Here is a 19,079-nt window from a genome sequence, read left to right on the forward strand (position 1 = left end):
GAGTAATAAAGTTAGACAACTTATACTATATTTAGTGGACTTCAACCTAAATTATATATCTCATGTAAAAATATTGTTCATAATTGCTGTAATTTATGTTATTGGCCAATTTACAAACGATCCAATCAACACGAGGGTCACCTATAAGTACCACCTTTTTGATTTCGACGCTAGCGACATCTATTGAAAAAAGAGCTAATTCACGACGAGCCATCACTTGCCGGTTCCATGCCTGCTTTAAGTACGGTTCAGACTATTATATTTTGTTGGTGGCAAATTAGTTGTTCATATACGATATTAATTGGTCACTCTACGCTGTTGACACATTTCCACGAAAAATGGGTTTATATTCAATTTTTGTGGTTCGTAATAGTACGACAATTGTCCACACGAAGGCTAACGATTTGGGTTCCTTCGATGGGATTATTATCGTCTGCTAGATTTGGGTATATTTGTTCGAATTTCATTCGTCCGAACGGTGGTACAAATGTCCGAATGATCATTTGTCCGAATGCCGGAAAACAGGATCGTATGTCCGAAAACGTATTTCATTTGCCCGAAAAATTTATCACAAATTTTATTGGTGATTTAGTCGTTCAATTTATGTTAACTTTACTGGCGAATTTCATTTGTTCGAATAATCGTTTGTCCGTTTTTTCGAACATAAGGAATTGGTTTTTTTTTTTAAATATTGTTAATATAAGAAAATAGTAACATTAACGTGAACCTAACCTTACCTAACCTAACCTAAAATATCCACAACATTCAACGCAATTCCCACTTACTAACAAACAACGATATTTACAGTGTATTTTTAATTTTTAATTCTTGCACTAAAAAAATCCAGACAAAAAAAAAACAGCAATAAGAAATACTAATTTAGCAACAGAATTCGGACAAGTGATGCTACCGATTCGGACGAATGAAACAAACAAGTTGTCCAATTCGAACAATTGAAACATTTGTTATTTCGGCGGTTCGGACGAATGAAATTCGAACATTTGTTCCACCGTTCGGACGATTGAAATTCGAACAAATGTACCTACCCCGTCTGCTATACTGTATTCTGTATGAAATTTTTTAAATTAGGGCTGCTTTCACTAACGCTCAACGGACTCACCGTTGAGTAAAAATTGAATCTGGATTCGCAGTTTACGCTTTTTCGCGTTTCCTCTTTTGACGTCACGTTTAGAGCATAGCGCCGATTTTTCAAAAATATCGACGTTGGATCGGAGGCGCTATGCTCTAGTCACAGTGCCCGCGTTATTGATGGTAGCCCACTGATGCGTTCAGTAGAAGTCAACGGAATTTGATATTTTCCACTGATGAGTTTTTTCGTCTTAATGGCGTCGTAAGTTGCTGAACGCTTTTATTCAGTCATCGCTGTTTTTTAAAATGAAGTAGCTTTTATAGTAGTTTTACATCAGTAATGACGTAAGTCATCGGAAAAACCGACTCTTCCAGCCGATGACTTCGGTGAGTAACCGGTGACTACCGTGACGTCAAAACCGGAAACGCGAAAAAGCGTACAGTAGGAAACCGATGTCACCGATAGCGCTGCTGAACGTACCCCAGGTTTAGCCTGTCAAAATTATTTGTCTGCTATTTAGCTTAATTTCATTGGTTGAATTTAAAATAGTTGTATATCTCGAACCAGGAATCCATATCTCTACTCGGAATGCTTATCATGCCGCATCGCGTATGGTAAGATTACTCCGACGGCTTTGGCTCCGCCTACGAGAGAAAAAATCCCCTCTGCGCGCGCTCCCCTCTCACGTTGTTGTTTGTTAAATTAACATAGTGACGTCAAAAACCGTCAGCCACATCGAGACGAAAATCTGCCGCGATAAGCATTCCAAGTAGAAGTATGGATTTCTGCTCGAACAAATTGTACACCCAAAAATCTGTCATCTACCCGAAGAAAGTTGGGTGTTGTTCCCCCCAAAAGTGTGCCAACGTGTACTGTTCACTCTTCTTAATTCATTGTCAATAAGTTGGACAAATTTGGTTGACCAAAATAATTGACCATTAACTGTTGCGTAGTCTGAAAGCCCTTGGATATACATAGTTTGCACCTGAGCGAGGGGCCTATGGTCTCCATAGAAACCGGGAGCGGGGTCAAAAATTCAAACCATTTCGCGAGTAGCTATACTAAATAGGTAGCCATTTTGTTGGCATTCTCATCAAAGCGACAAAACGTACGAAAATTAGATTTTGTTAAACCCGGGTTATTTAAATAAAAAGGAAATGACGACTGGAATATCTATGAAAAGAAGTTGGCAAAGTTTCTCAAATTAGGTATCGAATAAAATGACAATTTTCGGTCTCAATTTCTAATTGAACTACTCGAACAATTTTTTACAAGGAAGATAACCATTTTTAACGTTAAACTAAATTCTTAATAACATGAAAATAATTAAAATCTGTTAACAGACGATTGAAACTGTTAACCCTAGCGTTTTACTAAGAAATCTACACCAGCAAAATGGTGGGATTGTACGGTTCATTCTTTCCCAAATTACATATTTATTCTTGGTGCATATATTTATACTTGGAGCTGCGTCATTGATGACGTAGGGATGCAAACTATTCATAATCCGAATGTCCCTTCAATATGCAAAAAAAGTGGCGTGGGGAAAACTACGTGCCAGAACCGGCTAAAATTGAACCATAACACTGAAGCTAGTACCTTTACCTTGGGCGTTGTACGGCAGGGCCACACGTGGCCGTTCTTTGAACCCCATTCTGCTACATCTCCCCTTTTCCCCAATGTCACGGTTCAGTTTGAGCAGCAAACACTTTTCAACACGTTTCTTTGGTTGCACTTTTAAGTAACTGCAATTTCATTGGTGAATATTACTCACTGGTAAGGTCAAAATGTGTTCTGATGGAACTGCAATCGACGACAGATCTATCAGAGGCTAACCCCAATTGCATTTTTGCGTAAAGGCAACTCGAAAATTCACTCCTGATGTGGATAATGCCCTTAACCTTGGCCATCCTGACGGCGTCCAATCCTTCACTGATGTTAGGATACCTGTGCTAAAAAATGGACGTTGGATCAAATATTTTCTTATACATTTTATCAAAAGAGCATAATCTTCCGAGAGAAACGTTCATAATAATAATAATAATAATCAGCTAGGCTAATACCCAAGGCACCACCTTAGGCTTAAGTCATCAAGCGACTTTTAAAGCCATTAATTCAGTTAGTCGGGTTACAATGCGTAGGAGGATGGTGGCAAGGCCTTCATGCCACGCGAGCCAACAGCTCCCTACACTAACTATTAACATTAACATCAACAAGTTTTTATGCTGCTAATATTATTCGTTTCAAATATGTACGTTCACAAGCTTCAGTGTATTTCTCAAAAGCAGGAATCCATACCTCTACTCGGAATGCTTATCCTGCCGTATCGCGTATGGTAATATCACTCTGACGGCTTTGACCCCGCCTACGAGAGAAAACATCCGCTCTGCTCGCGCTCCCCTCTCACGTGGTTGTTTGTTAAGTTAACATAGTGACGTCAAAAAAACCGTCAGACACATCGAGACGAAAGTCTGCGGCTATAAGCATTCCAAGTAGAGGTATGGATTCCTGTCAAAAGGCTACTGAGACGTAATATTATTTCCACAACGACATATAAATATATTTAATGACTCAGAGTTCCGAAGTTGTGTTTAACAGGTGACAAATAATGTGGAAATCTACGTTATGGTATAAAATTAGAAAAATAGTAAATAATATTTTTCCACGAAACATTTTCAGAATTTAAAACTCAAACCTACATTTATAGAGATAAAATCTTTTAGATTTAGAACAGACTTTTACAGTACTTAATTAAAATAAAGTTTAAAATATTCTAAAGTTTATATGTTCCTTTTTTGAATGATATTCTTTGATACAATATAAAACAATTACCATTATTTACCATATTTACCACAATATTCTAAAAAAGGAGTATTTTTGGAACACTGTTATGACCGAATAAGTGGGCCCCTTTGGACCTTGTGATAACGAATGCTTTAAAATTTAATAATAATCAACAGCTAGGCTAATACCCAATGCACCACCTTAGGTCCATAAGCATCTAGAAACTTATGCCTTTAAACAGGTGGCCGGGTTACAATGCGTATAGGAGGATGGTGGCAAGCCCTTCATGCCACGCGAGCCAACAGCTCCCTACACTTACTATTCCGTTATCCTCTACAAGTTTTTATGGAAAGGGGAAACCCCTTTAACCAATGGGGAGAGAACTTGCAAACTCAACGCGGAAGGAGTAGTTACGAGTTTTCACCCAGTGCCACAAGCTGGGATTGAGCCCGGCTCCTCTTGCTGCTAAGCCAAAGCGCTAACCACTCCCCCTGTTATCTATTGATGCATAATTTATTTATCTAATATCTAATGCCCAAATTGATGGGCTCCCGAGGATCCAAACGGGTATCGCGATCCATATAGATTTGATTTCCGCATCTATTGATGCATAATTTACATGCCTCGCTTTCAGGCAATACCTAAGGGATATGCGTGTACTAGTTTCACGTCCAGTGTAGCCGCCTATGCCGTCGATGCTCGCGCCGAGTTCTACATAACTCTTTAACAATTACGTCTAGAAGGGTCAATTCTATGTCAAGCGATAGATAAAATCATGCGTTTGGTGGCCCATTATGAGTTTTCGTGATGGGGGACCTACAAGTTTGTCATGGACCATTTTAGTGATTTTGGGCGATTTTTAGTTTGGAATCTAGATACTTTTCTTAAATTAGGATTAATTTCGTTGAAAATTTAATAAATAATTAGTACGCCTCAGGTGCCTACTACGTTTATGGTTGCATCAATAAATTTTTATTTTAAGTGAAACTTGTGGCTAATTTGCGGGACCCCACAACCCGCGTACGCACTATTTTGAAATTTGGATTTAGTACCTGGTTTCGGAAAAAAGGTAGCGAACTGCAAACGCTTTTAATTAAATGACTTTTTATTTAAACCGAATTTTTTGAGATACCTGATTTTGGAAATAAGGTGGGGAAACACGAATGGCGCTGCATACCACCAGAACCAACTTAAGAGCCATATTTAAATAAAAAAGTGCAATTAAATATGTCAACGTGGGCCCACGGTTTTGAGCTATACGGATGCAGAAGATCTATATGTACTCAAAACCATCATCGAACAAGGTAATTTAAATTAACTATTTTTAAAGTCAATTCCGCGGAGTCACTTACGCCAAAAACTCCGATGACCTAAACAGTACAACTACCATAAATACATTAGTACAGCGATTTGGTTTTTACAGAAAAACAGTGGCCGAAAATTTGCTTTAGTCCTATTCGACCGAAATCCCATTCGACCGAAGGCGGTTTTTGAGGTGTCCCATTCGACCGAACGCTGCTATATAAATTGGCTTTAGCTATGTTTTCAATTTAGTTACTGAATGAGCATGAATTATATTTTTATCTTCACCTAGTCAAGAAAAGTAACTGAACCAAAACTGAAATAGTAAACTTAAGCAACTCTAACCTAACCTAACCTAACCTAACCTAACCTAAACATGGATCTTCGATAGTACATACCTTATAAATAAAATACCAAATCACCCCGCCAATTGGGCTATATTTTATAATTCTTTCGGTCGAATGGGAATAAACGGAAAATTTCGGTAACACCAAATTTTGGGAAATTTGTCCGTAGGTACCATTAAACGCCACCCAAAATAATGGCCCAAAAATATGAACCATCTCAAATAGTCCGGTGTCAAAAACGATGAAATCAATAAAATGATTTATATAATAAACATTTTTTTCATTTTTCATCGATAGAAATTAACGGGTTAAATTATGAATCCCTCCCCCAGTAGTACACGCGAAGATTAATGTTCCAAGGACCACAGAATCATTTGAAAAAAAAACAGCCCAAATTTCAGATAGCCCCTCCCATGCAGATTCGACCAATTATATTTTAGCCTTTCCCCCGCACTATTTCTGGGCATAGCTTTGGAAATTATACGGATACTTTCTTCGTAATAGATGTATTCCAAACAGTTAACTATTTTTATTATTTATAATTACTATTAATAAAGTTGAATTGTCGATGCTGTTGATGAACATTTCGCTATAGTCTACTGGGTTCTCATCGTTGACTAAACCAACAGGTACGTCGAAGACTTTAGTTCCCACTGAGATGCAGATGAAGTTGACTGTCGCCAAAGGGATGATCAGTTGGAAGAGCAGAAGAGGGAGGTTCTTCTTGGTAAAGATGAAATTCCTCCACAAAACGATGAGAACTTTGTACAAGTTATCCGACAACGAACAGCTGCTTTTTGGAAGTCGAGCGCCGTGTTCTTTGTGCTTTCGGGCGGAGTGATACCAGTAGGACCTCTTCAGTATCGCGCCCATCTTTGTACTCGATAACTGTTTCTCCGCCTGAAAGAACGATATTACGATTAACTTAACATCTACAATAGGCGTCTCAATAAAAGCAGATCAGCGAGTCCCCAAGGAGTAATAGCACTGAGAGCATAGAATGGAAAGCTAGGTTTTATTTAGTCCTTGTCTCTTGGTTTTGAAGCGGTGCCGAAAATAAGACCACATTTTAGGCGGTAAAAGTTAAAAGTTTAAAAAAGATAACATATAAAATTTATCATTTACTTCGACCAGGACGAACACGTGTGCAAAGGCTGGTCTCTTTTGTGAAAGCATGGTGAAAGTGAAACGCAAAATCTATTTTACAAGTCGAATTGAAGTTGGCTTGGTTGGTTGGTTACAGGTAGAATTGGCAACCCTGTTACCGCCCGACTGAAAATATTTCAGATCAGTGACTACGTCATGGGAGAAGCGAAAGGAGAGCGGCATTTATTGAGACGACTATTAACTCGGATTATCTGTCGAATGCGACTAGACATGATATTTTGGAGGGATTTGGGCCAATTTTATGGCGTTTTTCTTTGGGCTACTCCGAAACTGTTCTGAATTCCCACTCGGATCAAGTAAATTTTACGCGTGATGTGAGATACGTTATATTTTTAACAGCAGTATTTCGAAGGCGATTTTGGGCTAAAATTAGAATTATTATTTATTAAAATAAATAAAGTTTTATAAAGTTTTAGAAAGACAAAATGGACGCGAATCGACTTTTGGATCACCGGGAGTATTCGGAACCGTTCAAAGAAATCGGCAGTATAAAAGTTCAAAAATAGGCCTAATTTTTTGAATATTCTAAATAAATTATTTAAAAAGATAGTATCATTTTGAAAACATTTCGAATTTTGTGATTTAGGGTACATCATAAGATAGATTTTTAGGTACAGAATTCTAAAATATACATGTTATGCCACTTAAAAAAAATATTTAGTTAAGAAAATTAATTTAAAATATTTATATCTTAGGCCTAATCACTTCGCCGCAATCTTAGCCATTGCTGACGTCATAAATTGTTGGGGAAATAAATAGATTTCCTACCAAATTCCTACCGTTCTAGTTTTTGTTAGGATTAAATACGTGCATAAAATTATGCGTTGATTCTTTTTAGCGCGCGATCCTAATATTTTAGAGTTGTGTTGCGCTTTCAATAACTTTAACAGTGCATCGGAAAACCGCGAAAGCTTCCCCTGTAGCCAATTAAAGTCGGGCCGACGTCGGCAAATGGTACTAAACACTAAAGTCGGCTAACGGTCGGCCGACCTTTGGATTTAGGGTCGAAATGTCCTAGGGTTAACAAGGTCGGCCGACTACTAAACGTCGACTCTTTATCGCCTTTTAATAGACCTAAGAACCGACTCCGAAACGACGTCAGGCCGACTTTATATAAATGCTTATTTCTGACCCAAGATTTATCTAATTATTAGATGCCACGTTTTTCGAACACAAATAAGTTTGAAGAAAAAATAAAAGTGAATAAAAAATAATCTCAGAAAATCATCAAATAGTCAGAAAATAATTAAAATATCCCCTTTTCCTAAATACATATGGTCGGTTTCATAAAGTTAACGTCGAATCCAATAATGAAATGTAAGGTCTATTTTAATCGGATAATGGTCGGCATACCGACCATAATTAGTCCCAAAAAGGATTTACGGTTTTAGTGTCAAAAAACGTTCGGACGTTTTTAGGTCGGCATTTGGTCGTCGACTATAAAGCGACTTTTCGACCGTACCCCGACCCTAAAACGACTTCATGTGCTACAGGGGTTATTACATTATCGTTTGTTTTGGAAATAAGGTATTGATTTCTGTTTATTGATAATTAAATTCATTATACGTAAAACACTTTTATGATTTTATTAAAGGTAGAATTCAATTCCGATGTAGTATTATTGTTCTCCATAAGGATTAAAATGATTTTTGAAAATCCCAAAGTTAGGCTTAAGATATTAGGCTACTATTTTCTGTCTGGTTTCCCTATAAAAATTATCTCTCGGCTCGCTTTAGTAGCAACCAACATATACATCAACCCGGAAATGACGTCAATAATAGGCACCCACGAAATGCAGGGAAACCTACCCTTCCATTTAAAAATTTGCTTAAAAATATTTACTTTTCAAGTAAAATCGTCATTACCATTATTATCATTATACCTCATGCAAAAATCTAATACACCAAGAACATTCTGACACCATATCTTTAATAAGAAAAACTTTAAGCTAAAATTATACGAAACCTATGCATTAAAAACTATAACTATCAAACTTAATTTGATACTTATAATAGTTTGTCATCTCATGTACTGAGAAACTAAATATCTCATGTACTGGGAAACTAAATATCTCATGCACTGGGAAACTAAATATCTCATGTACTGGGAAACTAAATAGCTCATGTACTGGGAAACTAAATATCTCATGTACTGGGAAACTAAATATCTCATGTACTGGGAAACTAAATATCTCATGTACTGGGAAACTAAATATCTCATGTACTGGGAAACTAAATATCTCATGCACTGGGAAACTAAATATCTCATGCACTGGGAAACTAAATATCTCATGCACTGGGAAACGAAATATCTCATGCACTGGGAAACTAAATATCTCATGTACTGGGAAACTAAATATCTCATGTACTTTGAAACTAAATATCTCATGTACTGGGAAACTAAATATCTCATGCACTGGGAAACTAAATATCTCATGTACTGGGAAACTAAATAGCTCATGTACTGGGAAACTAAATATCTCATGTACTGGGAAACTAAATATCTCATGCACTGGGAAACTAAATATCTCATGCACTGGGAAACTAAATATCTCATGCACTGGGAAACTAAATATCTCATGTACTGGGAAACTAAATATCTCATGCACTGGGAAACTAAATATCTCATGCACTGGGAAACTAAATATCTCATGCACTGGGAAACTAAATATCTCATGTTCTGGGAAACTAAATATCTCATGTACTGGGAAACTAAATATCTCATGCACTGGGAAACTAAATATCTCATGCACTGGGAAACTAAATATCTCATGCACTGGGAAACTAAATATCTCATGCACTGGGAAACTAAATATCTCATGTACTGGGAACCTAAATATCTCATGTACTGGGAAACTAAATATCTCATGTACTGGGAAACTAAATATCTCATGTACTGGGAAACTAAATATCTCATGCACTGGGAAACTTATATTATGGCTAGAATTTTGAAAATGTATCCGAAAACAATTAGGTAATCGTGTTTACTATACAGTAATATTAATTGACATTATTTAGAATTTTATTCCCATTATTTTTAAAAATCCGAGCAATATTAGTTCCCCGCCTTGTCGTTTTAAAAGCGCTTCTAAGCGAACCGACTTGGACGAATTGCTTCCCGAACTAACACGAAGCGATTTCTCACGCTGGTTTTGAAAACTAGTTATCTAAAACGAAGCGATTTTAGGGATAAGTGTGAACCTGGTTTTATAGGAGTGTTGATTTAACACTCAGCTATACAAGCAAGTGCGTACGAGCGTTTTGATAAAGAGGGGTTTGAATATTGAGTTTGGTGCCCCCCCCCTTAAACGTAATAAAAAATAAGCTTTTGGCTCTCGTTTCCAATTTGAAGAGGGGGTTCATTATACCCCTGTACCACCCCACCCCAGTTCCCAAGCCTACACAAGTTCACCCTACACTTATTTGAGTGCAGGTTTAATCTGTTTATTGCCGAATTTTTTTGGCTGTGCGATTAGTGGTTTTAGCGAGTTTTAGGCAATCGTGTCGATTATCGAGTATCAATTTTGTTTTCATCGAGTATTCGAGTCGAGTAATATTGAAGTCGAGTCGAGTAATCGAGTACTTGATTAAGGGGAAACTTTCTCTTATTCGAGTTAAGTAACTAAAAAAAACTTCGAGTAATATTTTTAACGAGTCGGGTCGTTGAGTACTTGATTAGGAGCTGGTTTTATTCAAGTACTTGTGAAATTAAATTTAAGTATAAAGTAGCTTTCAAGGCTGAAAAATATTCCTATAATTGAAATTAACCACAGTTTCCACAACTTTGTAGGTAACGTTTATTGCCCCCCAAAAAGTTGTAAAAACCACACTTTGAACTTTGAAGCAACGAGGATAGAAAAAACAAATACTCGACGAGTTTAGAGAGCAGCTTCTTTGAGTAATCGGGTGCCCGAATATGCAATTTTTTTGGTACTCGGTAATCGACGAGTATTCTCCAATTACTTATTCGAGGTACTCGACCTCAAAAAAGGCCGAGTACTCGATGATGATCGAATACTCGCACAGCCCTACGAATTTTCTTAAAACTTTACTCGCGACCAACCGCCGGAAAGCACCTTACTTTTTTGTTTGTTTCATTGGAGTCTTTTTCGCTTATCACAGTAACTTTAGACGCGTCTTCACCGGTCGTGTTTTCTTTTCGAGTACACACTTCCAAGAAACACGCTTCCAGGGTGATTTTATTCAGTCGCTGCATGAGCTGAGCGGGAGAACTTTCCACCAGAATTTCCCCATTGCGCATCAAACCAACCTTTTACCCCGAATGAAAATTGAAACATGAAATTAAGTAATCGGAAAAATGGTAACAAGCCATAGAGTGTTGTCGTCTGAAACCCTGCGACGTCACCAAAAAAACGGTAACTGTTTTCAAAATCGTATCAGACGACAACATTCTATGGCTTGTTACCCTGTTCTTGAGGACGGTTTCCTAAGCTTTTGAGTAATTTCAGGACATATTGACCCATCACTTTGGCCACCCTAAAATTTAATTTATATGGTGCGTAAAAAAATTCTAAAGCACCGTTGTTAGGTAATTGCAAAAAATTTCACCTTGACCCCTATTTTGGGGCCAATTACATAATTTCACCTTGACCCCTATTTTGGGGCTCATTACATAATTTCACCTTGACCCCTATTTTGGGGCTCATTACATAATTTCACCTTGACCCCTATTTTGGGGCCCATTACATAATTTCACCTTGACCCCTATTTTGAGGCCCATTACATAATTTCACCTTGACCCCTATTTTGGGGCCCATTACATAATTTCACCTTGACCCCTATTTTGGGGCCCATTACATAATTTCACCTTGACCCCTATTTTGGGGCCCATTACATAATTTCACCTTGACCCCTATTTTGGGGCCCATTACATAATTTCACCTTGACCCCTATTTTGGGGCCCATTACATAATTTCACCTTGACCCCTATTTTGGGGCCCATTACATAATTTCACCTTGACCCCTATTTTGGGGCCCATTACATAATTTCACCTTGACCCCTATTTTGGGGCCAATTACATAATTTCCCCTTGACCCCTATTTTGGGGCCCATTACATAATTTCACCTTGACCCCTATTTTGGGGCCAATTACATAATTTCCCCTTGACCCCTATTTTGGGGCCCATTACATAATTTCACCTTGACCCCTATTTTGGGGCCAATAGCATAATTTCCCCTTGACCCCTATTTTGGGGCTCATTACATAATTTCACCTTGACCCCTATTTTGGGGCCCATTACATAATTTCACCTTGACCCCTATTTTGGGGCCCATTACATAATTTCACAATTGACCCCTATTTTGAGGCCCATTACATAATTTCACCTTGAACCCTATTTTGGGGCCCATTACATAATTTCACCTTGACCCCTATTTTGGGGCCCATTACATAATTTTACCTTGACCCCTATTTTGGGGCCCATTATATAATTTAACCTTGACCCCTATTTTGGGGCCCATTACATAATTTCACCTTGACCCCTATTTTGGGGCCCATTACATAATTTCACCTTGACCCCTATTTTGGGGCCCATTACATAATTTCCCCTTGACCCCTATTTTGGGGCCCATTACATAATTTCCCCTTGACCCCTATTTTGGGGCCAATTACATAATTTCCCCTTGACCCCTATTTTGGGGCCCATTACATAATTTAACCTTGACCCCTATTTTGGGGCCCATTACATAATTTCACATTGACCCCTATTTTGCGGCCCATTACATAATTTCACCTTAACCCCTATTTTGGGGCCCATTACATAATTTCACCTTGACCCCTATTTTGGGGCCCATTACATAATTTCACCTTGACCCCTATTTTAGGGCCAATTACATAATTTCCCCTTGACCCCTATTTTGGGGCCCATTACATAATTTTGTAGATGATCTAAATCTAATTTCATTATTTCTGTAGCGCATAATTTTCAATAAAAATTAATGCTTGGAAATGCTGGACCTCTTACCCCCAAAACTGTTTGAATTGCTATTTTCGACTAATCCGCCTACGATTCACAAAATTGAAAAATACAATGAAGGTAAAGGTAAGGTGGTGCCTTGGGTTTTAGCCTAGCTGATTATTATTAAACGGACCTTAGTGACGCCACGGATAATTAACATCTATAAAAAGTGTGTCGATTTTTGACGTACCCGAGACGCTGTCCGTGCTTCTTCAGTGTAATGCGTAGTTACAATTATAGTACTTCCTTGAGATGAAGACAGCTCGTTTAAGTACTTCCAGATGTTTAGTCGAAGAAGTGGATCGACCCCGACCGTCGGTTCATCCAGTATCACCAGCGGCGGATTGTGGATCAGAGCCGAAGCCAGTGACACTCTTCGTTGTTGACCTCCGCTACGACCAACGGGTAATTAATTAAAAGTTGTTGTTTATTTGTTTTGGGAATTGCTTTAATACGGTATTCACCTTATTTGTCCGACTCTTTTGTGTTTAGGAGGAAGCTCCAGAAGTTGAATTAAATACTTGAGTCTTTTTTTAATGTCCAAGTTGGACATATTGTGCAGTTTACCATACAAAGATACTGTCTCTTCAATGGTAAACTGGGAGTACTGGGCGGGTTCCTACAAGAAATAAATTTCACGAGGGGTTGGACATTTACCAAAATCCCGTACACTTTGTCTAACTAAAATCGCAAAATCTTTTAACTCTCTCTATAGTAAATTAACATTGAAATCCCAAAATCACTTCAAAACGTAATGATAAAATCGCCAAAATCTCTACGAAATTCCGAAATCCCGTACAAAATAATGGCAAGTGTCCGACCCTTCGAAATTTCACCTGTAGAATGGACAAAATGTGGACGCCGTGATTTTGAATAAACCATTATCGGAAACATTGCTATCACGGTGTTGTTTGTTAAAGGGTCACGGAATAGTTTGAATTTTGAGGGTGGGGGCACATAATAACGTGTTTTGTGGAGCGATAAGATATGGCTGGGCCACGTGACGGAAGGGGAGGAGGTATCTGAAATTCAACCCGAATTATTCAAACGATTCTTTTGAACCTAATTACAGCTAGGAGCAAAAACAAACGCAGCACCCCACAAAAGGAGAACGCAACCCGTCAAAAGTCGTGCATTTTCATTGGTTAGACGCTTTAGCGCCTGCTGCCGTCGGAAGGGGAAAATTCGGAAATTGTACACGACACTGCGTTAGCGTGATTAAAGGCTAGCTGCGTTCTCCTTGTGTTTGTTGCTCCTAGATTACAGCAAGAAAAAATTATTTATTTCCAAAATCACAAGCCAGAACGTGGATTTTTGGTGCAAAGCTAATGTGAACTATACGTTAATAAAGCGTTTTTGGATATTTAGCGATATTATATTTTATTGTATTGTATTGTATTATATTATATATTAGGATATAAATGTATTCAAACGCTTGTTTAAAAATGTCACCGATCAATGAGTAAAGTTCGAAATCAAAGGTACATATATAAAATTTTGTCGATCCTTCACCAATTAATACTCAAAAGAGGTACATGTAAGCCCCGTAGCAGAAGCAGCCATGCGAATTTCCTCTCAATCACGGCTAAGTGATGGAACATATCAGATATAACATAATATTCAGCCATTGGCTGGGTTATATTGAGATTACAGATATATTACAAAGTTTTCAAAATGATTTCCGTAATCATTGTATACTAATTATGGGGAGAGTCAGGGTGTTTGAAATTGATCGATACAAGCGTTTTACTCAATAACCATGTATTGTAGAAGTACGAAATTTTCAGGGGGGATTCGGTGACTACTAATCGTTTTAAATTTTAATTTTCACCAAAATCGGGGCTTTTTGCATGATTTTGAAAAAAAAATATTTTTCAACGATAAGTTGCAGACAAAAAGCTTCAATGAGAGCAGACTCTAAAAGGTTGGAATAAACTTGGTTGGGTGAAAATCCGCCTAAGTAGAAGGAAAGTGAGGGTGTGGCGTCAGTCCCGGGTTCGGGTTTGGGTTCGGGATCGAAATCCGGGATTTAAGGGATGAAATGGGGGTAAAATCGTCAAAAAGTCAATGTATTTATGATATTTCTCGCGACGATTTGTTTTCCCGTATATCAACATATTGTGTCCAGGCCAACTTGTTCATTTATCTACGCTTATCTCGAAAGATACTTGAACGTATATCTTATCAAGTTTTATCGTACGGAATAAGTTGAAATGATGTAAAAATTGATAACCTAGGCGACGCGTGCGCAGATTACCCCGGGGGACGCGGTTAATTTGAATTTAAGAGTGTTTTGACGTCATGGAATATTCGTTGTTAAAGTAGAATGGAAATATTTTTAAACTTCATTTTAATATCATTGTAGTACTTAAATATGCTTGACACTTGAACCAATCTCACGAGTATTTCTTAAAACGAATATCTCGATCGCGTTTTATCGTACGAAATAAGTGGAAATTATGTAAGTTGTATGATACTTGATAACCTAGGCAGGAAGATAGCGCGCGCGTGCGTGGATTACCTGGGAGGCGCGGATTGCCCGGGCGCGCGGTTAATTTGAATTTAAAACATGGATTACCTCTCCGAAATAATTCCTGTACCCAAAATTGGACCGCAAGTTTTTTTTCTTTTTAGGGGAATCTCTATGGGAGTTTAACATTACAATAAAGCTAATAGGTCCAGTTTGGGGTACTTTTGGTCCGAAATGGGGTACATAGGGCCGAAAATGGTGACTTTGGTCGTTTTAAGGGTACTTTTGGTCTATTTTGGTCCATTTTTGGGTACATCAGAAAAGCAGTTGGAAAAACGAAGAGCCTTATTTTTCCACCCATCTCCAAACTCCAAAAATTTATTGCTTTAATTTATTTATCGCTTCCGTAGGTATAAAATAAGATAAAAACCACTTACCTATATTTTAATTATGGTAAATTAAAAATACTTAATTAGTGTACTAAGTTACGTTTAAAAGAACCTTTTGTAACAATTCCAATATGTAAATATAGGTAAAAGGATTGAAAAAATACTTAAAGTGGTTTTACTGATAAACTCTAAAGGAATTTAACTTTAAAGGGTATCTTAGATTATTGTTTTTAATTTTATTCAAGTTGGAAACGTATTAAGAGTCCTTCAATAAAAGGATTTTATTTACGAACTTAATTCATATTTTCTTCAAACTTTCAATTCGCTTTTATTACTATTTAAATACGGTAAAATATAATTCTTATACACAAATATAGTCAGAAAGATACTATAAAACACTAAAATTAAAATTAAATTAAATTTGTGTGGATAAGATTTGTAAATATCATTTTGAAACTAATAACTTTCACGCTTTATTTAAGTCAAGCCAATAAAAACAATTACCTATATTTTAAATACGGTAAAATATAAATACATTTCCGATATGTAAATAGGTAGAATAACACTATGAAAAGTTCCTTTTTCTTCTTTTAATACGACAACACACAACTCTGATACGCAAATATATAAAGAAAATATAAAAAAATTTACTCTACGTTCGATACGTTAAAATACATTTCCGATACACAAATATAGATAAAGAAATACTATAAAATGTAAAAAGGTAGAAAAATACTACACATTAACCATTATGAATTTAAGCTTACAACATCCTTCACGTATAGAGCATAACATATATGTTCAGAGTTAACTTGTTTCCTCGTTATCTTTATCGCATGTGTTTTAAATAGCGTATGGAATAAGTTAAGAATGTACTGAAATGGTGTATGTTTAAACCTCGTAGAATAAAGAGTAAAACATATGTTCAGAGTCGGCTTGATTACTAAAGCGAATAACACAGAGACGTTTCCGGTGTAGTCACGTAGGAAGAAAAATACTACAACACTCTCTATACTCTACATTCAACACGTTAAAATATACTTCCGAAATGCCAATATAGGTAGTAAAATACTACAAAATCTCTATACTTTACCTTCAATACGTTAAATTACATTCCAATATGTAAATATAGGAGGAAAAATACTACAAAAGCCTCTTTTCTTGGCGTTCAATATGTTAAAATAGATTTCTGAAATGCAAATGTAGGTAGTAAATACTACAAAATCTCTATACTCTACCTTCAATACGTTAAATTACATTCCAATATGTAAATATAGGTAGTAAATACTACAAAAGCCTCTTTTCTTGGCGTTCAATATGTTAAAATAGATTTCTGAAATGCAAATATAGGTAGTAAATACTACAAAAGCCTCTTTTCTTGGCGTTCAATATGTTAAAATAGATTTCTGAAAGGCAAATATAGGTAGTAATTACTACAAAAGCCTCTTACTCTACGTTCAATACGTTAAATTAATGATATGCCTCCGATCGAATCGTTCATTTTTTCCTATTTAAATATACGCATTTAAATTAGAATTGCTTCTAGTGTTCGGCAGTCGATTAATTTTTATCCATAAATTTTCCGATTTATTTAAAAAACGTTGGTAAAAAGAATATCATTTTAACTTATTTAATTGTGTTTTTACTCAACCAAACATTTATTTGAATAAAAGTGGTATTTATTTAAATAACCAATTATAGTTAAATAAAAATTGTTAAATGTTTAAATAATCGAAAGTGAACAAGCCTATTTTTTAAATAAAACAAACAGACTTTAGAGTTGATAAGATTTGTAAATATCATTTGAAACTAATAATTTTTACGCTTTAGTTAAGTCAAGCAATTACATTTTTAAAAATGAAAGAAGTTAAACTATATAAAAATTTGTAAATATTGTAAATATTTTTAGGTAATAAAGAAATTAAGAAATGTTTTAATTAAAATATCTTTCATTTTCTACTACATTTTTAAAAATGAAAGAAGTTTAACAATATAATTATTCTAATATAATTTCAAAATCAGGTATTATTTAAAGTACAAATGCATAATTTAGTGAAGCAATTCTTATTTAAATACTTTTATTTAATTAATTTGTGTATCTGAAATGTATTTATTGAAAAATAAGTGGGTTTTACTATTTATCACGGTTTTATATATATATATATATATATATATATATATATATATATATATATATATATATATATATATATATATTGGAATTGTTACAAAAGGTTCTTTTAAACGTAACTTAGTACATTAATTTATTTTGGAAGTTCAAAACGTATTAAGAGCCCTTCAGAATACTATAAAAGGATTTCATTTACAAACTAAATTAATATTTTCTTCAAACTTTCAATTCGTTATAATTTGAATTTAAATGAAAACATCATGGATTATAGGTACGTAATCTACTATTAGACCGAACGGATTAAAAAATACTTAAAGTAAGTGGTTTTACTGATAAACTAAAGGAATTTAACTTTAAAGGGTATCTTAGATTATTGTTTTTAATATTATTCAAGTTCAAAACGTATAAAGAGTTCTTCAAAGTAATTTAAAAGAATTTTATTTACGAACTAAATCCATATTTTAGAAGTTAGTTTGTATGAAATACTTACTAATACCTGAAAAATGGACTTTAGAGTTGATAAGATTTGTAAATATCATTTGAAACTAATAATTTTCACGCTTTATTTAAGTCAAGCAATTACATTTTTAAAAATGAAAGAAGTTAAACAATATAAAAATTTGTAAATATTGTAAATATTTTTAGGTAATAAAGAAATTAAGAAATGTTTTAATTAAAATATCTTTCATTTTCTACTACATTTTTAAAAATGAAAGAAGTTTAACAATATAATTATTCTAATATAATTTCAAAATCAGGTATTATTTAAAGTACAAATGCATAATTTAGTGAAGCAATTCTTATTTAAATACTTTTATTTAATTAATTTGTGTATCTGAAATGTATTAATTGAAAAATAAGTGGGTTTTACTATTTATCACGGTTTTTTATATATATATATATATTGGAATTGTTACAAAAGGTTCTTTTAAACGTAACTTAGTACATTAATTTATTTTGGAAGTTCAAAACGTATTAAGAGCCCTTCAGAGTACTATAAAAGGATTTCATTTACAAACTAAATTAATATTTTCTTCAAACTTTCAATTCGTTATAATTTGAATTTAAATGAAAACATCATGGATTATAGGTGCGTAATCTACTATTAGACCGAACTAATTAAAAAAAATACTTAAAGTAAGTGGTTTTACTGATAAACTCTAAAGGAATTTTGGAATTTTCTAGAATAGCAAAGTAAAACTAAAACGTAAACCAAGTTTAAAACGAAACTAATAACTGGGAGAAAGGTTGGCGCCCGTGCCCCAGCGTCCGCGCCAGCCCCGTCGGTGCCCCATTTCACATTTCAGACGTCGACGGAGGCTCGGGGCACCATCAGGGCGAGGGCGCGGACGCTGGGGCACGGGCGCCACCCGCGTCTCAATGTCTGACTATCATCTCGCAGTTCCATACTGGGCTATTTG

At 35.6% G+C, this 19,079-nt stretch overlaps 1 protein-coding gene across 1 annotated transcript in view; it reads right to left on the minus strand.

The window, feature by feature from the left end:
• The window catches only part of LOC149956053 (ABC transporter G family member 20-like), a 75,933-nt gene that overhangs the window by 15,398 nt on the left and 41,456 nt on the right, over window positions 1–19,079 (minus strand). Inside the window, exons 5-9 of the mRNA XM_090166749.1 lie at window positions 13,133–13,287; window positions 12,859–13,060; window positions 10,771–10,959; window positions 6,070–6,423; window positions 2,865–3,042 (exon numbers count right to left, since the gene is read on the minus strand). Of these exons, the coding sequence (XP_090022875.1) occupies window positions 2,865–3,042; window positions 6,070–6,423; window positions 10,771–10,959; window positions 12,859–13,060; window positions 13,133–13,287 (1,078 nt within the window). The remainder of the gene's footprint in view (window positions 1–2,864; window positions 3,043–6,069; window positions 6,424–10,770; window positions 10,960–12,858; window positions 13,061–13,132; window positions 13,288–19,079) is intronic.

This window comes from Leiobunum rupestre, chromosome 2 (assembly GCF_980474605.1).
Source record: "Leiobunum rupestre chromosome 2, qqLeiRupe1.1.hap1, whole genome shotgun sequence".
In the NCBI taxonomy this organism is placed as follows: Eukaryota; Metazoa; Arthropoda; class Arachnida; order Opiliones; family Sclerosomatidae; genus Leiobunum; species Leiobunum rupestre.